This window comes from Serinus canaria, chromosome Z, assembly GCF_022539315.1.
Source record: "Serinus canaria isolate serCan28SL12 chromosome Z, serCan2020, whole genome shotgun sequence".
Classification (NCBI taxonomy): Eukaryota; Metazoa; Chordata; class Aves; order Passeriformes; family Fringillidae; genus Serinus; species Serinus canaria.
In genome coordinates, this window is record NC_066343.1 from 14,984,839 (window position 1) to 15,007,814 (window position 22,976).

The window sequence follows — 22,976 nt, forward strand, 5'->3', positions numbered from 1 at the left end:
GCATGTGTGAAACTGTTACCACACGTCCAGTTCTTTTAATAACAAGTTATGTGGACCAATACAAAAAGAAAACAAAACACTCAATATTACATAAATATTCTAAAAGCGCTGATTGAAGTTTACATACTTCCTTTCTTCTGTCTAACACATTTTATTTTTTTTTTCCATTCTGTTGAATGGCATCCACCTTTTACAGCTGACTTCAAAAAATCACTTCCCCTCCTGGTGATACCTGGCTAGAGGAGATATAATCACTGCTGGCTTAAGGCAACATGTAAAACATTCTACAGTAAAGAATAACCTGTACCAGCACACCAGACGCATCACATTCCACAATGACCAGCAATCCTTATATTCATACTTCGGTACTTCAATACGTTTATTTATAAAGTAATTTAATTTTACAGAGGAAAAAATAACAATATAGAAGAAAATGTTAACTTAGTCTCCTAAATGGTGTGCTTCAGTTTTGAATCAATTTATAACAAAATCACAATCATCAGTACAGTAGATGTTACAGGTAGTTACAGATTCTACTTAATACAACTGAAGAGCTGACTAATGCAAACTTTCTTCAAAAGAACATAATGGAAGTTGTATAAAATCTGTAATGATTTTAACTCTTTAGCTGTACATACTTTCTACTTAATGAGCACCAATGTGCCACTTACACACAGAGGAAAACAGATTTAGTTCTTGAGCCTTAACAAACAGGAGGAAGACATAACCCTTCATGCCTGAGCTACACCACAAAGCACTGGCTCTGGTTTTCTGTGAGGCATGCAGTACTGCCCTGAAAAGTGTCATCGTTTGGAAGCAATACCCAAGTCTGGGTCCTGGAACATGAACACCAATCGAGCATTCCGCCTGAATTAACAACCCCACACCTTATTTTTAGGGGTCTTTTTGCTTTTTAATGGCAAAAGTGCCTTGCAAACCCAGCTAAACTGCTCCTCAGGGATGAAGTTAAACTTCCACATAGTGCAGTGCCATGCAGACACAGTAAAGTTCTGTTGCAAGTACTGGCGTGAGAAGTATTTGCTGAGAGCTCTTAATCATGCAGTTTTCCATACATTTTCTGCATAACAAAATTATGTACCCAACCAGTAAGATACAAATTTCATCCCCACAGTTTAGTAATTTTGATCAAACATGCTTAAAAATTTTTTGCAAAGTTCTTCTCACCACTGGAAATGTGTCATAGAGAACTGTGTTTGCAGGATGTTTTTTTCTTAAAAAGCTACTAATGCCTTATTTTAAAATGATTAATGCTCCATGAGCTGTAATCATTTTCTTAAAGGCACAGAACTGTAACCCATACTGGAAACAAGAAGCTAGTTCTTCTGACCAACAATATAAATGCTTAGAAATTACAAAATATTCTGTTTTCAGTAAAATCCATAGAGACCTTTCCAAATTTAAACATTCTGTACTCTGTGAAATGTTAACAATTACTTAAAAGGAAGCATTTTTTTTCCTGGAAGAATTGAAGGAGGACTCGAAGACATTTTTGACTTCCCAAAAGCAGCCAGAGCTGGGAACAATTTAAAGATAAGGGTTTCTGTAAAGCTGAATCTGTACAAAAAGTTAAGTCTTGCTAAACCTAACATTTTCAATGTAAAGACGAACCCCAAGTATTTTGTTTTATTGTACTGCTACCAGTCTGGAATAATTCCTCTGGTACAATCTTGAATATGGCCAATGTCATTGTTGTTTAATGTTGACTTCCTTTTAAGTTCACAAGCTACATGAAAAAGTGAAATGCACACACAGCACAAAACCTACTGCATCTATCAGTGCTTACGTATGGGATTAAGAACAGTGCAAATACTAGCAATTAGCCTACTTCCATTCTTGACTACACTATTGCTATATATGCATATGAACAAAAACCTATTATGGAAGAGTTTCTAAGTCTCATTTACTGTAAAAGCACCTTCAGTTAGTTTGTATAAATTTACCATATCTTAAATAATTTTGGTTGTTTCAAAAGCTGAAATATTGTAATAACAAAAACAATTTGAAATTATGAAGTTGTGTATAAGCACCAGATTATTTAACATTTACAGTGCAAGACTTAAAATAGGTTTATTTACAGAAATCAGTATCAACAAGAGAGACTATTCTACTAATTCTCAATAACTAAGAGCTTCCTAACACATTTAGAATATAACCTCCTAACTTCAAACATGAAGGCACCTGGCTTTACCTCTGGAAAAGAAACCTGTTGCTCAGAATTTGTAACAAAACCCCAAGTATCTGATGAGGATTAAGCAGCCCACTGACCCCACAACTGGGCAGCCAGTTACCCCCGGAGCAGCAGTGCTGTCCTGCACCACAGGATATTGGAGTTTGGATTCTTAATGTAGACTCTTTGCTCTTCACCATAATGGCATGAGTGTAGAAGCACTCATAATGGCATCATAACTCACCATAATGGCATAAGTGCAGAAGCAAATGACCACATTAAGTAAAGGTTGGAAGAACTGCATTCTTATCTGAAATTACAATCTGAGAGCAAGTATGTTAGAAGTAGCCAGACCCGAAGCCTGCCTTATTTTTAAAAGGAACTGTTACATCTGTAACTGCCACAGGTAGGTGAAAGAAAATCACTTAAGTATTGTTCTCAAATTACCAAATTAGTTCAGGAACGTTGAAGCACAGCACAGAAGCCTGGAACAGTGATTAGGCCCAAAATTTCATTAGAAACAATTTATGCATGTTTGGTCTAAAGAATTTACATTGTGTTAAAAAATAATACTCTGATTGTGCAATAAATAAAGCTATTTCCCCCTCTCCTTCCCAGAACCACTGTTGCCAGACTTCAAACTATGCAAGACACAGTTACTTTCAAAAGCTGGATGTTTGATGTACATCAAGGAGCAGAAGTCAGCAGCACTTCAGTCACTTAACTAACTGGGCAGGCCACTCTTCAGTCCAAGGTCAAAGTACAGAAACATTTTGAGGAGACATGCTAAAAAACTCGTGCTAAAGCAGGGAGTTGATGCAGTACTAGAAACTGCACACTACTACCAGATTCCTAGCACTATACAGCTGTAGGGTTTTTTGCTAATTATTTGTTTACTCTGCAAGTTGATTCCAAGAACACTGACTGACCGTTCATTATCTGAATAACCCCTAACATGGCAGCATTCTCAAATTGACAGTGTTTGTTTTTCAAGTATCTCGACACCAGCTCTCGAGTCAGACAAACAGTTTCTATTTCCCCGTGTCTAGCTCCTGTAAAGTAAAAACTCACAGAACTAAAGCCCATATCTCACTTGCTATTTCTTCACTGTTTTATGGAAGATAATGTAAACAGTACTTCTAAACTTAGAAATACAATTATAAAGGGATGGTGAAATAAGAACATAAACAACAGTAAACAAAATGTTCACGGTGCAGGGCATGTTGGAGGCCACCAAGTGGATCACATGCCACCACATTTACATAGTTTTAGGATAAACCTTACTAAGAAAGCAGAAAGCAATGCTACTACAGGAAACTGTACCCTTATACAAAAAAGTAAGTTATTGCATATTTATCACATTTATTTGCAACTCACATTAAGGCTAGGTTTACTAAAATGAATGACACATGTATAAGCTTCACTATGGGTTGCTTAATGAAGCAACCAATGTCTCTTATACTAAACCAACCTTTCACTAAGAAGAAAAAATTACACAGTAAACAGAGGGCAGCCAGCATCTCCTATTCACAGGACATGCTTCCATTGTTCTAAAAACTTCCTCTTGCCTGGGACAGGACTTCCCAAACAGATGACAGATGCTCCAAGTTCACTGTTTCATCAACATCCCCATTATTTCACAGAGCACTATCTATAACTAATTTATCTGAAAAGTCAACTTATTTATAAAAAGATTTCCACAGCCCGTTATTTAATTATGCCTTAGGAGAATCCTATTAGCTCCACAGGCAGTAGCAGCCTCAGGATATGATACAAACTTCTGCCTCACCATGAGTAAAGGCACTTTTGCTGGGAAATCAACTAAAATAGCACAAAGAAGTAACTAAAGATTCGTTTTCACCTGAAGCTGAATAATGTAACCTTCTCCAGCATTATCCTACCCTCTCAATTACTCTTCTTTGTCATTGTATGGCCTTTGGATACGTTAAAGAAAAAACAAAAAACAAAAACAAAAGCAAAAGAAAAAAAAAAAAGTGAGTCAAAGCTAGATTGAGCTATTTCACAATTTGGTCTTGAAAAACAAGGCCCTCAGAACCCTTGTCCTCCAGAAGGAGGAGATGCTGTAGTCCATTTCTCCTGTTGACTGATATAGAAGTTGAACACTCCCATGGCCAAAATTATTACAGCATTAGAGTTCCAAATCACCTGATGCCAGGCAGGTGAATAAACCAGGAGAAAGTTCTAAAGCTATTTCTGAAGAAAACACTAGGTAGGGTACATGAAGTAGGGTGGTTGAAGGAAGACCAGGATTTTGGTTTTGGATGACATATATGAGTTGCATAAAAACTCAGTGCATGTAGATACACTACAAGGGTGTAGTTCATTCAACCTATCAAGTTATCAATTACCTCTATTCTAGAGAAAAGTTCATTTTTAAATCTGGGACATGCTTGCTATCACAAGCTGCTGTGACAAATTATTTCAGTGCATTTCTCTCCACTGCAACAGAGATGCTCAAAACCCACTGACCTGCGGGTGATGTAACAGCTCATCACCCCAGCTCTTACAGGTTTTTTGTTCCTCCCCTCCATCCCCACCCCATCTTTCATGTTTTGCTAAGAAAGCACTGTAGCTGAAAATGACTGAGGCTAGATCATTTAAATGCTAACTGCAAGTGCAATTCAATACTACTGGATATATACACAGCAGATACACTACACAAGAGATCTGAGGACAACAGCACAGGATACAATACTGAACACCCTTGGAATAGTTATTGGAAGCCTGATTAAGCTGTTCAGTGTCACACAATGCCTCTATTACCCATGCACCTGCCTCCCTCCTCAGCAAGATCTACAGAGGCTTATTTACATTCAGTATAAATTCTACACAAGTTACCTCTCACAGATAAGTTTAAGCTTCTCTTTTTTCACAAGCAGCTGCTTTGTAACTTCTTCTTATGCAGCTGTGGGCAGTGCACAAGAGCTAAGTTAGACACTTTGAAGGGCTGAGTTTTACCCAGTTTGAGTGTCATTATCGAAGACCAGGGAAGAGTAAGTACAAAAAGTCAACATGCTATAGATGTGACTCAAGTACTAGTGATTGCCAGCCAACGAAAACTATCAGTGTGAAGGAGGGAAGGTAATTGAGACAAACAATCAGTACAGAGAAAGGATGACAGGCTGAGACTAGGTTTGAAATGTGCAACTTGGTTTCAAAATCACTAGGACAGAGGTGTCCTCTGAGAATTAGTTTCATTGCCACTGCGTAATATTGCAATGTTCTACAAAATAATGACAAACAAGTCTAATAATTTACATCAGAACAGTTAAAAGGTTAGCAAGCTGGTATACTCCCAACAGTTAAAAAAAAGTCAATGACATTCTACAAAACACACGGCAAGTTACAATAAAAAAAAATTTTAAACCACAAAAAAAAACCACAAGTAAAAAGAATGCCCTCTAATGCACAGCTAGGAACAAGTGAACTGAACATTGGAAAGGTACTTTTGTGGACAAAGGCTAGACTGCATTTAAAGTGCAACACTCGACTATGCCACTCCCATACTGCAAAGAGAACAAACCCTTCCAAACCAGCAGTCAGTCCCTGCATTGCATTTAGAAACAAACAAACAAACAAACAAACAAAAAAAAAAAAGAAAATAAAAAACTCCTGAGAAAGAGTAAGGCTGGATAAGAAACCCCCTCAATTCCAACAGGCAATTCTTATTCTTAATAAGCTTGCTGTCAGAGGTCAAAACTTTTCATTATGGCATCATGGTCAAACTTGAAACTCAAGAAAGCTCTTGATGAAAAAACAAATTTGTAATGGCCATTGCATGCCACAGAATGTCCATCTACATGTTCTGGCAGCGCGTCTTCGCTGGAGCAACACATCTCGTATGCTGCTTCTGCTTAAAAAGAAAAAAAAGTACGAAACAAATTTTAAATGGGCAGTTGCCAATAAAAGAATCTATAACAACACAAAGCCATACCTCAAAAAATATATTCAATTAATATTTATAACAAAACCTGTATGTTTGGTCATAAGCAGAAGAAGGTGACTCAAACCAGCCATATTTACAAGCTGTCTAGAGGCTAGAATCAATCTTGAAATTCACTGCAATCTGGAAACACTTTCAACAGCCACATACATATACATATATTGTACACATATACTGTTTCATTTCTCAATAACCATTTCTTAACAAGGAGAAAAAAAATGGCACTGTTTCCTGAGCAGTAAGTAAAGAGCTCTGTGCACTGTGCTGCAGCTTATTACTAGCAGGACAGAAAGCCTTAAAACACACTCAATTACCAGCAATGTGTTGACTCAGATGCTATTTTCCTAAACTAGCTTTTAGTTACTTTTTCACTCAGCCACCTGGTCTATCAGTCAGTCTAAACAATTAAAGAGAAGAATTGCAAAACCAACATGAAACAGTATCTTTTTCATTTAAAAACAAACAAAACCTCAGACTACCTTGGAAAAACATGGCTTTATAAGATTTGGAAGGCTGGCATGAGGAAAAGCCCTCAACCATCATTAATCAGGTGCCTTCAGCCTGTAGCACAGGACAGTGGATAAAAATTCTGACTGCACTTGCCTGTTTCAAAGTTATCTTGAAGTCTTCTTGGATTAAGCCTTTTTTCACATTTCTGGTGAAGAGAATGACCATACATTACACATTTTGATAAAGAAATGGCATTATACTTAAGTATCATCTAACAGGCATGCTGGTTTGCTTTGACACACCTCACGTCTGAATTATTTTACCTCTAACTCAGCATTAATTCTGTCACATTACTTGATGTAGCAAACATGCTTTAAATCCACAAGTCTTTCAGAATCATGCAACCTTTTAACAGTCACTAAAACATTTCTAAAATGAAGACTTTTAGGGGAAAATTCTGAATATTTTCTAACTGTTTTAAGAAGGAAGGATCTTGCATATGATGGTATGTAATAAACATTGTGCATGTATAAGCCCACTCTTCAATGAGCTTGTCCCAAAAGAGGCAAGAGGAATGTATTTGCAAACATGCTGCTACTGCCAATTAAATTAAGCCTTAAAGACACAAACTCAAAACTCTCCAGGCAGGAAATTTTTAGCCCCAGGTATTGCTCTGTAAGTACACAGGTACAAAAAAATATTGCTTTTTGCACTCTCTGCCAATTAGGAGTTCCCTTGGTCTTTAAATTACATCAGAAAATTATCACTGGACACAAAATATTTAAACTTCAGAAGACTGACCATCATGAAAACACAAGTGAAACAGAAAAAGAGAAATATTTAGAAAAGCTTGTGAAAAGCCTGCAAAGTAACTGCGGAGCATTAACAGTTATCTCCATGATGATCTTACAGATTACCATTACAGTTTCTTCCTATCCATCTAAATTTCTGGGCAGTCAATTCACTCTTCTACACTCAGACTCAAACATAACTAATAATTTCTTGCTGCAGTGAGGATTTTAGGACAAGTTTATGGTTTCTGTATGTTTACACTAATAAGAGAAAGAAGGCAATAACCACAAGTCAGAATGGGAAGAATCCAGTTTAAAGACTGTAAACAAGAAAAACTCAAGCCTAGACAAGCCAGCTGAGCTGCACACAGAACTGGGGGCTCACTGCTGCAAAAGAGTCAACAAAGTATACTGAAGAGCCATAAAAAACAGGGAATCAAAAGCACACTCTACTATAAGAGAGAGTACAGCCCAGTAAGTCAACCCCCCTGAGAACTGGACAAACACAATTACTAACTGCAAGGGAAAGTAAAACACAAACAGTGTGATACTGAAATTTACTAACGGCTGTAACCAGCTCTACTGTATGACTGAAAAACTATATGAGATTCTGGCATCCAAGCCAAGTCTGTGTCTCAACATTTTTTCTGGAGAGAAGGGAAATAATAAGTATTTACATCACCACTTTCTAAGTGTTGCATAACAAAACCCCATGCTTACAGTAAGACATCACACATGAATAAATAAGATGTGTACTACACTGAGTTATTACTAGACACCACAGAAGGCTTTCACATGCAGGAACCTAGAAAGCTGCAGGATTGTGTACTGAAACAGCTGACAAATTTTCAACAGCTAAAATTACTTCTAAAATGCAAAATTTGAAATTTAGTATGCTTGTTTATAGGTGAATATGCATACAAGGTAAGAAAGGTTATACATCTACAAGCTTGGATCAAATACTCTAACCAAACATACTCTTGATAGATAGATAGGCACTCTACTTTGTTTCAGCAGGACACTGTCCTGGACATTTGTTAAGTATTACTAGAACCTATTACTGACAGAGACACTGCATGTTTCTTACCAAGGTATGGTTTTGCTTAACTGGCTGACTGTGCAGTCCATTTGTTCGCTTCTTTTGGCTGGAAGTGTCTTGATTTTGCTTTCTGCCATTGCTCCTCAGGCTCTGACTCTGCTGTTAAGTCCAAAACAAGTAGAGGGAAGAGTTTAAATGGCAGAATTGGACATCATTGCATTGACATTTCCTACTTAGTAACTAAAACTTCCCTCCAAGTAACTTCAAAACATGTAAACAGGTTTTGTTTTTTCTTTTTTTCAGAAAAACTGAAGCCCACTGAAACTAATCAAGCATACACTCAAGCTACAGGGCCATCAACTGTTACTCATTCTCTCTTGCACTGAATATGACAGAATTATTACACAATTAATTCAGTTCAGTGAATATCCATGCACTGATGCAGATATACTAGAGATACCAGCAAAACAGCAAGTACTAATTACTATCTATACATGAAACAACACAATTGCTACCTGATACCACCACTTCTAGTGTGAGATAAATCAAAAAAATTCCCAAGAGTATTCCCCCACTCCCATGTTTCTATTTTTACATTCTCTGGAGATGAAATTCACTGGTTTTGTCCTAGAGAGGAAACCCTTATGAACAAAGACATATGTTTTAAATAGTCCAGATGCATATGATTGCCTAAAAAAACCCTACCTTTACTTTTGAACCTTCAGACACCTCAGGATGATTATATGGCTTCTGTGGCTGTTTTGGCTTCCCCAAGTGCTCTCCTGAAAAGCCATCTGTAAACACCTGTTGACTACAGCGAAGTTTGGATCTAGTACAGGAAAACAAAGACAGTTTACAACACAACTTCAAATCTACTGAGAGCAGAAGACAAATATGAAAAAAGTTTCTGCTTTCTGAGAACAATCTGGAAGACAATCTAAAGTAACCTAGTATGGAAACTCTAATAATGCTCACAGCCATTTGCATCCTCCACAGACAAGAGGCCAAGACCACATTAACATTTGTCCTGTTGTTCTCAGCATTGGTGTTGCCCTGTCTCAAATTACTGAAGTCCTCTCACAGGTACTACAGGTTTCAACATTTCCTCTACCACTTTTCACTCAGCTGAATCTAAAGCCAGCAGGACATGTTCCCCTACTGATTCCCACAGGTTTTATCTAGTACTTCTTAGACTACTTTACAGTCCTGCTTTGGAGAGTCCTACATTTCCTGTGCAGAAGTGCCAAAAATATTGAACTTGAAGCACTGGAAGTTATCTACTTGCTTTAGCTTCTGGGTTTTTTTTATTCCCATAAACAAGACTGAGGAAATAATCTCACTTCTGACACCTGTGTATCAACACTTTAATTAACTTCTCACTTTACTTACAAGCCTATGATATACATCTATGTTAATTTTTCTGTTATTTATCTGTTACTGGAACACAAATCCTTGGAGAAAGAGAAAAGGACGAGCAGTATTGTATATAATAGTCATTGTATAATAGTGTTACATTTGTACGACCAGTGTTTTGTAAGAAAGAATATAGAGATGTTAAACTGACCTGGTTCTTACCTAGCTTTTTCCAAGTTGGGCTTAGAGGGTGTGCTCCCTGCAGATGAAAAACCATTGTCACTGTCTGAGGAATCTCCATTCCTTCGGGAAATCCATTCCCTCAACGGCCTGTGAGCAAGGAGCAGTAGAACAAGATCTACTTACCAAAACAAATCTAAAGAATTTAAAGTTGTCTGAAAGACCCTGGCCTAGCATTTGCCTCATCTCAAACATACCTGATGAAGGGAATTGCCATAAAAAATTTGTTAGGTGCCAAACCCAGCTTGGACTTTGGGGTCATGTCATTTCTGTGGCATGGTAATTTGTCGATGGAAAACCACTCAATATTCTAGAAAAACAAGAAATAAAATCAAAATACCCTCTATTGTAGCTGTAGCAGAATTTTACAAATGTGTATCAGCCACAACTATTTCCCTTAATTAAAAAATTACCATGGAAGACTTAAATTAACGGGCCATAACAGTGTTTTTCACAAAAGGTTAATTAACTCTTCCGACTGCCACTACAGTAGCAGATGGTACAGCACAAAAATGCATGACATAGTACCTAAAATATGAAAGGTATTAATCTGCAACTAAATTCTGAATAAGAGTTTCATAAACAAACCAACCAAACCACTGCACACAGAATGCCATACATAAATGTACAGGCTTTGAATAATTTTCAAAAACTTTTTACTTAAAGTGTGATCAATACTGGACCACCAATACCCATTCAAAAGTAAGAAGGGTGTTTAGTTTGACAGTAAGTTTCAGGTTTTGTTTTAAAAAGAAAAAAAAAGGTGATAGGATTTCTGTTATTGTTTATATATTATAGTTTTCATAGTTAAAACTGTATATTTAGCAGAATGGGGAACTGTCGCTATGGGACACGAAAGAACACAGGTGCTCTCAGGAGCACACTGCTGCTCTCAAGGTGAAGAGCAAAAAGGGGAAGTTTATTTTCTGACTTTAACATTTACAGTTTTCCAAAAGTGACAGTGGATTGGAGGGTGACAGTGACACCTCTCTAATGACACTGGACAAACCAAGAGTCTACCAAGTTTCTCCTCCTCCATAAAAGAATGCAAAACAATGTGTTATTTACAGAGAGTGTGTGAGAAAGTTCTCTACAAGAATGTCAACATCAGAAGGCTTAGAAAATCTTAAAAAATCAGGGAGACATCAAACAAACTGAAGAAGTCTTCAATACAGTTCTACATGGAGTATTAAAACCAGCCTGCCTGATGGCATTAGATCAGATGAAGACAAAGCTTCAAAACTGTCGCTGCAAGAACTCTTCAACATTCCCACACATACGGTTTTACAAAGTACCATATTTACTGCATATTTTTAAAAACCCTCAAATTTCATCTTATGTAATATTTTTAAAAACCAGGTCTCTAATGTAAGAAATTAAGTCCTGTCCAGTCAAATATTTTCTTTATTTAGAAAGCAAGATGCCATGTTTAGTGACACAATCCACATGGAAATATAGCTGTTTTGAACTGAACTGCCACAAAGGAAAAAAATATTCAAACTTCAAAGATTACAGATACCACTGACAAAGGTTCCAAGTTGCTACCTGAGCCTTTGTCTTTTGCTTTCACAATACCTTTTAAAAGCCTAATGGTACACAATACATCCAAAATAGTTCCCTTTTTCTGTCCCCTTCCCAACTTCCTCCTTAAAATATACTATCTTTTAATCTGAAAATATTAGACATGAAAGAAAGAAAATAATCATTAGTTTGTTCTTTTGATATGTAGGCTTTTGCAAGTGCCAAACAAATAATTACAACTTGAGAATATATAGCTACATTTGAATCTGTAACTAGGAATAATATGAAATTATTAATATATACACCACCTACGAGAAGAACTGTACTTTAGCAGCATGCTTGTCTTTTCATGATGAATGGAGATGTCAGACAGATGGTCAAGTATCAGACTTGCAGGTGAGCTGCAAGAAGTCAACACAGAACCCTACAGTGAAGAGATGCCACTGGTACCTAGCATTTAAGGTGTTCATTGTGCTTAGTGGGTTCATTATTTTACACACTTCTGGCTTTAAGAAGCAACTTCTGCAACATTCCTATAGATTCAGACAACGTAGCACATACCCGAATTTCCCTTCTAGTTTTGGGGTTGAATTTCGTGTTCTTGGGAACTCCAGGAATGATGTACAGCCGTGCTAACTGATCATTGATTCGCAGCTCAATATAGTCCTCTTTGCAGATATAATCTTTTATGTCAAACCCAGTTTCTTCAAACACCTGAGAAGTATTTAGATGAAATTAGTGTGTGTGTGTGTGTGTGTGTATTCAGAGTTATCCTTTTGCTATCTATTACCACAAGTGAAGGAATGACTATTTTTCAGATATATCCATGAAAGGTGCTGGGAAAAACACATAGAGGTTTGCTCAGAAACAAAAAAATTATCTACATGCTTTAAATTTCTCTGAAATTGAAACAATTTCTATTACACCTTCCTGTAGCAACTTATTAATATGGATGGGGTTAGTCCTCATCAACTTCTGAGGTACTACTGAACTCTGTAGGCACTGCCAAGCGAAGACCTCTTCAATTAGATTTTACACAGATGAATCTTACGGTTTCAGATCTGTGCTGACTGCAGTGAAAGAAGTTAAAAGATTTATTTCAGATATAAAATAAATTGTCAGTCTATCCACAACGATAATCTAACCGATCGGAATAAAGATGGTAACAATAGTACTGTTCACTAGTGAAATCTAAATAGATTTTTCAAATTAACAACACCATTGAAAGATTTTTTTTTCCCAATGTAACTGTGCCCCCTTTAATTTGCTGGCATAACTTGAAGTAAAGAGGAAGATACACTTCATGCATCTCCTTCTTGAAGTAGCTATCTAGTTTATCCTTGATAAGTCTACTTAAAACAAGCAAACCAAAAAAACAACAAAACCCTGTGATTTCTTAGATCCTGATTCAGTCCAATTGAAGAACACTAAATGCATCATACTACCTTCCCTCATCTTCATTTTCTCCCTCAAAAACTCCAGATGTTTTATGCTGAATGAACAGTGAATTTGTACCAGTAATATTCTTTTACAAGCCATTTTGAATACGCAGCTTCACTACATATCTAAGTCTCCAGGAGCAATAAAAACAGATTATTTTATTTTTCAGATTTTACTTGCAATATACATTGATTATTGTTCCTGAAAATAACTGAAAAATAGCATAACTGAAAAATAGAAAAGTAAAGTTCTTTACAATTTTTTACATGAAATTCTAAAACCTCCAACTCAGCTCTCTAACCTCTTTACACAGACCAGTGTACATAAGCTAAATTCCCATTTCTCCACATTTTTACAGTTATGGTGACCCTTGAAATTAGTACACCAAAAGTCATAAATACATAAGATCTCCCAAGCACCACAAGTAATACTTAAATGTAAATTCACAGTTCAGCAGAGAACTTTAAAAATAGTACTCGCTTCATTTAGCACATTAGTGCAAAAGAATGTGAAACAAACTATTTTTTTTTTGTTTTATTTTAATATATAACCTCAACCTTGCTTACCATTTTGGAACTCAGAAAGGCACCAGAAGATGACTGCAAGAAGAAACTATTTATTCACATGATTTCAATAACAGGATTACCTAAGTAAAGTGCCTTTTCACCCAACACATACACCCTGATTTCAGCAAAATTTCACTTCTTTATCTTAAAGGAGTTGATGTAACTTACCTCTCTAGCAGCACAGTCATGAGGTGCCTCTTCTTTGTTTACTTTCCCTTTTGGAAATCCCCAACCAGATTTTGCTAAATAGCCCTGAACCAAAAGAACCTACAAAATACAAGGGAATGAAACTGTCAAACATGCAGGTGTTCTAACCAATTTCATTAAATGTCTTCCCTCCAACATCCCCTTGTTCTCCAAAAGAATATGTTAGCCTCAAGGAAGGAAACCATTAGGTTTTCTGTGTTCTAGCAAGAATGGTGAAATATTTTACAGAATCATGTAACTCAGAATAAAAAAATAAAATCTCTGAAGGAAAGTATGCAGCAGTGTGTTTACTGACTCACATATTATATTTCTGTACACAGCCACCGATATCAAATAACTGTCAGATCTCTGCGAATCTGACAGGGAATGTAAATTTCTTCAGAAGAAAAATGTAAACAACAAAGAATTACTTCTGCCAGAATACTCCATCCCTCCCTCTAGACAGTCCTTCACAACTATTTCCATACTTACATTTTCAAGTGTCTCATCAAGGATAATTGCACCATAGGTTGGAACTCCCATTTTGTATTCTTTCCACTCATCTAAAACCTTTTGTACATCTTCACCTTGAGGCAGTAAAAAGGGGCAGTGATTGAAAAGTATAGCAGCATGTTAAGGAAGATAAACTTAAGCAGCCAGTTCCAAAATACATACCAAATACAAAAGATATTCACTCCAAATTTAGAGTAAACACTCCCTCCTTTAAGTCCTTTCAAGGTAAGAGTCTCTTGGAAATAAAAAAATATTACAAGTAATCCACTACCAAACACTGAAAGTCAGAGTGCATCAAGTAATTCAGCAATTCCTATACAAAGCAATCTAAATAAATGGAAAAAAACCAAAAAACAAAAACCCCAAACCAACCAACCAAGGCTAATTGTTTGAAGGGAGGTAATTTAAAAAAAAAAAGCAACCCCAAAACAGTTACATTGAATATGTATTATTTGCAAACACATTTTCTTAATTTTGAAGTGAGCAAGACAAAAAAAACCCAAAAAACTCAGTTTCTTGTGCTTGAAATAAATGGGAATACATTTTGCCACAATAATTTGTTAAGATTATGGCACAGAATCCTATCTTCAGTACTTATTATGCAAAAAAAAAAAAAAAAGGACATATAGTTACAGAAATCTAAATTCTAATACACTTTCTCAAAACTCACCATGCAGAGAAAATACAAACAACCTCTGTAACTCTAAAATTTTGAGAGAAAATCTGCAAGTCCTTATTCAAAGTATTAATATTATAAATTACACATATTATACTACCAATAAAAAATACTTCACAGCAAAATACTTCAAAACACACTGCAGCAGAACTAATATTTGTGGCAAATATGAGCTAGAAAGAGAAATATTAATAACATCTATTACACTGCATTTCTTCTGCACTGCTTACAATTACTAGGAGAATTTTGTTGGTCTGAAATACATTTATAATTAAAAACTTATATAAAATAACAGCCTAACATCAACCAACAGAATATGACCATATATTTACAGTTTACTGTTAAAAGCTGTAGTGTTTCAAAGCAAATATATATTAGGAAACTATCAGATAAGCATGTTGCATAGTGAAAGCAACATGGATAATATTATATGGATAATATTATCATATGGATAATATTATCCTCAAAGTTAGAAGCAATATTTCAATCTTAGATCAAGAACATATGGGACAAGGCTAAAACTAAAACACTTGCTGGATGAAAGCCACAAAGTTTTCTCTAGCAAGAACTAGATAGTACACATTCCAGCAGCCCTTGCAAGCAACAAAAAAACCAGAGGCCAACCATTTGAACTCAGTAAAAATGCAATTTCTACTCTACAGAAACTTCCAACAAAAACATACCACTTTCCATGGCAGAACACATACCACCTTCAACTACTTTAATATTTATGGCACTAGTTACTTGAAAATTAATAAACTGTGGAGTTCAGTTTGAAGAGCACCAACAACTCCCCCTTGAAACCAACCTAGCATGCAAACCATGAGAAAAAAATCCTCAAACATCAGAAATGGACCATTTTCCATAGTTCTTTAGCAGTCCAAGAAACATCTCTTTTGTGGGTGCCACAAAATTATGGAAGCAGTGAACTCAGTAACATCACATACCTAGCAATACTAACTTTTAATCATTAACACATGAACTGACATTATCATACTATGAATTATAGTTAACAATATTTAGTTTGCACTTTACCACCAGACAGAAAACAATCGGAGTAATAAAAAGGATATCAGCTTTAGCAAAGTCTCTTATCCCACACTGAGGTAATCCTGGTGTGTTTTGCATGTAGAAATCCAAATAAAACCAATGGGCAAGTTCAATCTGAAAACACACTCTGATTGCATTGTCTCTCTCTTCACTTGGAATGTGCAAAATAAATCGGCTGCCAGGAAAGAAAAAGAGTAAGATTAGCTAAATCTACTGACTTAAATACAGCTAACAATAAAACATTGCAACAGTACAATTCTTGATCCATTAGCACATACCAACAGATCCTCCTCATGTTCCAAAAGGACAGTAAAAAGTTTTCACAAAGTAAAATACAGCTTTTAAAGTCAAGAGGGAAAATGAATTATTAGGATCTTTCAGAAATATCAATACAATATGCTAAGTAAATTCACTGTTGTGAAAACAGGGACTGTGAAGACAAGCTATTTAAATGGCTGTGTTGCAAAAATGAAAGCATTTTTACAAGTCCATTAAAGAACATCTGCAAACTCTGATACGATATTTCAGTGTTATTTTTTTCAGGACACAACTTGAACATGGTTATATATTTTCACTTAAAACCACAGTAAACTAATAATTTACATAGATTGTAAAATTCAATATGATCCTACAAATTTCCTCAGTCTGAACCTGAACGTGGTCAATTGGGTTTAGCCCAGATACTGGCACACAGACAGAGTCACTGAGACAAAAGTTTAGCAGCATTGTGTGATAGCTCTTTTTAGTAAAGCAGAAGAAGCTTTATTTATTTATGTATTTGTATCAAAAGCAGAACTTTCTTTTTAGAAATTTAAGGTCATATACCCCACTGAATTTAAATCATTTGATGGAGATCTTTGACATTCAGCTCCTAATGCAACTAGCTAAATTTCAAAAGTGCATAATATCACTGCTCAAAGCAGAAATACTGTACCTTTACTTAAAATCTGACAAGTACGAATTGTCACAGGATCTCAGAATTGCCTGCCTCTCTAAGGCAGTCTGGCCAAGGACAGAGGCAGAAGGTCACTGCTGCAGCCACACACCTGACACTCCCCAGGCTTCCAGGCACATTCACAGGAACCCCAAGTACTAGCACAGGTCTCCTTTTCCACCCTATAGCCCTGCCGAGATCCCAGACCCTCACACCCCTCACACAGATCCCTGCCCCACCAGATGGTCCAGTTTGAAGTTTGCTAGTGAGAACACGTGCACAACAGGCCTGGGGAAGGCACCTGTCCCCCTCCCACCCAGCGCAGGGCAGTGACTCACAGTCCTGCCTCAGCTGCCTGTGCTCTGCCCCTCACTGCCTTCACTCACACCACTTCCCCCACAGAAGCTGGCTTCCAGGACACTCATTATTGCCACCCCAGACACTGGAAGCTGAGACGCCTTCCTGGGAGTGGATGGCACTGAGATCTGCTCCCTCACTCCAGCAGCTGACACCTTGCACAATCTCACACACAGCTCCCATCAGCAGCTGTCACTTCATCCTTGGAGCACACATATACAGGGAGGGGGTAGAGAGTGGAATTATCCAGACAAAAATAAGTATTTGCTAAGAATATGTAAGATAGAACAGTCTGTGACACTTGGGCAGAAGGGTCAGACAGAGAAGTGTACTAATTTGCCCAGTTTTACAGCCAGGCTCTTTTATGCCCCTTTCTGCCTATTCTTCCTTCATCCCTCCCTGCTTCTCTTCTGTGGCACTCCTCTCAACCCAGAGTGTGGGATCCCCCCAGGTCTAAAGCCCTACCAGATACAAAGGCCAGGCTGATATTCCTGAGAGCAATGCCTGTGGTTTCTTGGCAGTTGGTCAATTAGTGCAATTAACAGGCTTGTTTCTTGTCTTTGTGTCTACTTCTGATTTCTTAGGTCTGTGTATAAATATTTTTTCATTCTGATTCCTCCACTTTTTTCCTGTTTTCCAGGAGTAGGTTCATACTCAGATAAACTTGCTGAAATGAACATTCCTATACCCCCTCATCAACCAGCAGCCAGGTTTGGTTTTCACTATCGCCTTCCTTATCATTCCTGTTTGGTTTGTAGCCTTGTATGCTTTATTTATGGATTTCTCATCTTCTTATAATTCTTCTGCTGGGTTTGTAACCTTGCATGTTTTATTTATCTATTATGCTTTTATTTCTCATCCTCCTATCCAATTTTCACACGGAAAAAGGGCCTTGGCCAGATACCCTTAAAGACCTTGGCAGGCCTGAGAGGGAGTCCGTGTGAACCTTGTGAATTTCAACACGGCCAGGTGCAAGGCACTGTGCCTGGGTTGGGACAATCCCAAGCACAATGTAAACACAGTCAGATCAGAGAACGGACGGAGAGCAGCTCTGGAGAGGAGATTTGGGGTGTTGTTGGATGAGAATCTTGGTATGAGCTGACACTGTGAGCTCCCAGCCCATTCTTTTGATAGAACACAGTGTGCACAGCAGACTGAGGGAGGTGATTCTCACAGTTTATTCTGTTCTGGTGAGACCTCACCTGAAGTGTTGTGTCCAGCTGTTGGAACCCCAATATAAGAGGATGGGCACCTGCTGGAGCAAGTCTTCTCTGAGGCCTTCCAGGACCTCAGGGGGTCTACAAGAGAGCTGGAGAGGGGCTTTTTACTATATCATAGTGACAGGACAAGGAGGAATGGCTTTAAAGAGAAAAAGGGAAGGTTGAGATAATAGGAAAAAAATTCTTCACTGCGAGGGTCATGAGGCACTGGCACACACTGCCCAGAGAAGCTGAGGATGGCCTGCCCTGGAAGTTTTCCGTAGCAACCTGGTCTAGAAAGTGTTCCTTCTTTTGGCAGAGGGGCTGGGATGAGATTATCTTCAAGGTTCCTTCAACCCAAAGCACTCTCCCTTGCATAAATAACCTTATTCACATCAACATTTTACCACTTCCCAATTTTCAACTGGCACTACCACTCCCAATTTCTTTTGAAGGCTCTGTTCTAACTGCTGAAAAGATCCCTTATCTATAAAGCTGCTGTAACTAAAAGATAAAAACTTAAAAGCCTACATTACATCTAGTTGATGATATTTTCTTGCCCCAGCACTGCAGGTGAACATAAATCTAAAGATAAAATATGCAGCAGTATCAAGGAAGAGTAAGAAAATGCCAGGGATTAGGCTTAGAGAACAACAGCAAAGCAAAGTACAATGATAATTATTAATCAAAAAGTTAACTTTCAAGTTACTTGGAGTGACTCAAGTGCTAAAACAGGCACCTCTAGGTTGTTCAAGGCACAGCTGCCAGGTGCTGGCAGTGATGGGCTAAAGCTGAACACACTGGGACACAGCTGGAGGCAGCAGCTGAGATGGTGGTGCCTGTGGGGAAGTGTATTATAAGGACAAAAATGCCAGACAGACAGAGGAAGTAAAAAAACCAGCATGAAACAGCAGTTCAAACACCAAAGTTGGAGAAGAAAAAGGAAGAGGAGTTGTCCATCCTACCGCCCGTGGAGTATCACGTGCTGGAGCAGATGGATATGTCCTGAAGGTGCCTTAGCCCGTGGGAGTGATCCCACACTGGAGCAGAGGCAAAGCATAGGAGGGAAGGAGCCCCAGAGAGGATGTGTTACAGACTGACCACAACCACCATCCCCTGAGCTGCTCGAAGGGGAGGAGGTAGAGGAGAATAGAGAATGAAAGGATGAAGCCGACATGAAGCTTCCCTGGGAAAAACAATGATGAAGAAAAAGCTCTTTTTCAAATGGGTTTTTTTTTGTGTGTGTGTGGCTGGGTGAGCATCTGGCCACTTGAGCAAGGTGAACCAACCACAGTCTGGAAGTCAAAAGATGGGGTAAAAGTACTTGTTTACAAGACAAAGGAAGTTTCAAGAAGCTGCTAAGCCCACATTATGTGTCTGGAAATCCACTTTCCTCAGTTAAGCAACTCCATAGCACAAGGCAGCATGACAGCATTACAAAAACTGACATGGATACCTGTAACCTGTTATTTAACAATACCCAGCAACTGAGTAGGAAAAATCACCTGCCACTTTCGACCAAAATTCCCACTAATTTCACATATAGATTTAAGAATACAAGAAATTACAGCTATTTTCATAGCACATTTATAACATCAACAGAATTACAATACAAAACGCCATTTTTAAGATAGAAGATGACAGTATCTCAAAAAAACATAGTAAGACACTGGGACTGATCCTATTGCAATGTAAGATTCAAATACCCATGTGGACTTCTATTAGTCACCCCGTGGAAGTGACACTAACAGGCTGCATCAGTTTTGTAAACACTGCAACTCCTCTCTGGATTTTCTGAAGAAGTCTTAAATCTTGTGTCATATGTGAACAGGGATCTGAAATGCAAGTTCCTCTCTCTGCAGGGAGCCCAAAGGAGACACAATGGAAACACAAACATGCTTCAGAGACCAGATCTAGGGAATTGAAAATTTACATGCCTATCACAAACTCTGACTCTTGCATTAGACAAGTGCAAAACAACACTGAGCAGGACAATTCTACCTTCCTGTGATATTCTCACTTCTAAATATTTTCACTCATTTGAAAACTGTAATTACAGTAAGTGGTGTATCTTTCCTCTTCACTAACATTTCCCTCTTTTACATAAATACTCCTTATCATAAGGAGTCCCTTGGAGGTGGTAAAATAGAAGGATTGTTTCATGCCAAATATCACATCCAGTTTGTGTCATCACATTCTGGGGATGACAGACAAATTACAAAGTTTGAAGGGCTACACCACAGATGATCAGAAGTTGAGACCGTAGGTGGTAAAACGCAACTTGACCCTTTTAGAGAACACAGAATCCACGCTTTATGAAAATTCAAACGCATAGCCCCTGGAACGATATAAGCATTTTACTCTGAAGAACGGACAAGCAGGAGAAGGCAGCTTCACACCGAAGGATGTCCCTGTGGCTCTTCCCTTTCCGCCCGCTGGCACGTTCCCTTCCAGCAGAGGTAACTCACCAGAAGGGACTCCCTGCCACCCCTTCCAAATGAAACCAGACCTAGGAGCACCGAGTACCACATCAGTACTCGGCGAAACGTCACGCCAGCCCCACGCTCCCAGCTCTTCTTTCACCTGCGCAAACACCGCCGACGCAATTCTATCTTTTCCGGCCCAAACCCCGCAAGAAATCCACACAAACAATGTTCTTCCACTTCCCCCGTGCGCTCGGCCCCCGTCCCGCCGCGAGAGCTGCCCTACACCGGGTCCAGAGGGTGCCACGGGCAGCCTTCCCGCCCTTCCAGGACGGATTTCATGGGGAGGGCGGAGCCTCGGGCACGGGGGGAACGGGCCGAGCCTCGTCTTTCCGCTTCCCGGCCGTCGTGGGACGGCCAAAGCCGCCCCTCGGCCCGGGTGGCCCCGCACCCCCTCAGTGCCTCGAGCATCTCGGGCCCCGCGCCCCGGGCGCGGGCAGGGTCAGGCGCCCTTCCCGCCCTCCGGTAGCAGCGGCACGGCAGCCCCGGGGACGCCCCCGCCCCACGGCCGTACCTGCATAGGTCGTCCAGGACGCTGCTGGGGATCTCGGCCCGTTTGGTCTCCATGGGGAAGCGCGGCTCATCCCGACGCGGCGGAGGCCGGGGCGCAGGGAAGCGGCGGGGGCGGGGCCGCGCTGCGGGAGGGGGGCGGTGGAGCGGCGGCTCCCGGGGCCAATCGGCGCCCGCCGCTGGAGGAGCGGCGGCCAATGGGGCGGGGCGTAGGGCGGGACCAGTGTGCTCAGGTGATCGCTGGCGGCCAATGGGCGGCGCGGGGCAGGGTCGCCGTGCGCTCGTTGATAACGCGGCGCGGCGGGTCACGGAAGGGGACCGCGGGACGGGACGGGACGGGACGGGACGGGACGGGACGGGACGGGACGGGACCGGACCCGGACCCGGACCCGGACCCGGACCCGGACCCGGACCCGGACCCGGTGAGACACAGCTGGGGTGCTGTGTCCAGTTCTGGCTCCTCAGCACAGAGGGTTCAGGAGAGGCCATGAAGATGAGGATAGTGTGGGGCATCTCTGCCTTGTGAGGAAGGGCAGCAGGAGCTGGGTCTGTTTAGTCTGGAGGAGACAGAGGGAATCTCATTAATGCATGTAAATACCTACCAGGCGGGTGCCAGGAGGGTGGTGCCCAGCGACAGGACGAGGAGCAATGGCCATACACTAAAACACAGCAAGTTCCACCGCAGTATGAAGAATTTTGTCGCGTTTGAGGGGTGGCAGAGCTCTGGAGCCGCTGCCTGGGGAGGGCTGCCTTTGGAGACATTCAAACCCACCCGGACGCGTTCCTATGTCACCTGCTCTAGGTGACCGTGCCTTGGTGACGGGGCTCAGGAGGGGATGATCTCTGAAAGGGAATAATTCTGTGATTCTCGAAACAAAACCGGCTCCGGTGGCATTCCCGAGGAGCCTCCCTGCCGGCAGAGGGTATCGCTGGTCTCTCCGCGGCAGCTGCGGCTGGCATTGCATGCAACCTGTGATTTTAGGTTGCAGCGAGTATCTGACGCATTTCTCCTCTTGTTCTTCGCCTTCCTATCCTCGCCAAACTGCCTGAGCTCCGTCTGGCTGCTCTTTCCCTCAGCGGGACTGGGGAAGTCTTAGTCTTAGTCTTTATCTCTTGTTGGTTGAGATAAAGACTAAATTGTCTAGTAAGTTATTAGTATTGCCTATTAAACTATAAGGAATGCAAAAGCTGCACACACAAGAAAGCAAAACAAGAAATTACTTCGCTGCTTCCCGTGACCAGGCAGGTGTTCAGCCACCTCCAGAATGGGGATCCATCATGTGTAACAGTGACTTGGGGAGACAAATGCCATCACTCTGAATACCCCCCATTTTGTTCTCCCCACAGCTTTATGTCCTGATTATGATGCTGTATGCTATGGAATATAATCAACACTGTGTTCAGCACAAATCCAAAACAAGGCTCCATACTAGCTAATTAGCTCTGCCCTAGTCAAAACCAGCACACAGAAACATCAGCCCAGCATTACCCTGAAGACACAAAAAGTATGCACATT

General features: G+C 39.8%; 1 protein-coding gene across 2 annotated transcripts; it reads right to left on the minus strand.

Moving 5' to 3' along the window:
• Positions 1-349: 349 nt before the first annotated feature.
• On the minus strand, positions 350-21,578 carry DCP2 (decapping mRNA 2). 2 transcript variants are annotated; one of them, XM_030237150.2, is made up of 11 exons: positions 21,465-21,578; positions 16,001-16,152; positions 14,231-14,358; positions 13,721-13,819; positions 12,108-12,260; positions 10,223-10,335; positions 10,008-10,115; positions 9,138-9,261; positions 8,481-8,591; positions 6,756-6,807; positions 350-6,059 (listed from the first exon to the last, which is right to left on the minus strand). In XM_030237150.2, exons 1-11 carry the CDS (start codon positions 21,515-21,517, stop codon positions 5,896-5,898), a joined length of 1,257 nt encoding a protein of 418 aa, XP_030093010.1. In that variant the 5' UTR covers positions 21,518-21,578; the 3' UTR covers positions 350-5,895. The 2 variants fall into 2 exon arrangements, with proteins under 2 accessions (XP_030093010.1, XP_030093012.1); XM_030237152.2 differs by lacking the exon at positions 12,108-12,260.
• Between the last annotated feature and the right edge of the window lie 1,398 nt (positions 21,579-22,976).

What these genes read in the sequence shown, in the direction of transcription:
- DCP2 (XM_030237150.2), bottom strand. Translation starts at nt 21,517, where the DNA reads ATGGAGACCAAACGGGCCGAGATCCCCAGCAGCGTCCTGGACGACCTA. An exon ending in ATGGCAATTCCCTTCATCAG is followed by an intron (nt 10,116 to 10,222) that starts GTATGTTTGAGA and finishes CCTTGCTCACAG; the next exon opens with GCCGTTGAGGGAATGGATTT. An exon ending in CCCAACTTGGAAAAAGCTAG is followed by an intron (nt 9,262 to 10,007) that starts GTAAGAACCAGG and finishes TTCCTGTACTAG; the next exon opens with ATCCAAACTTCGCTGTAGTC.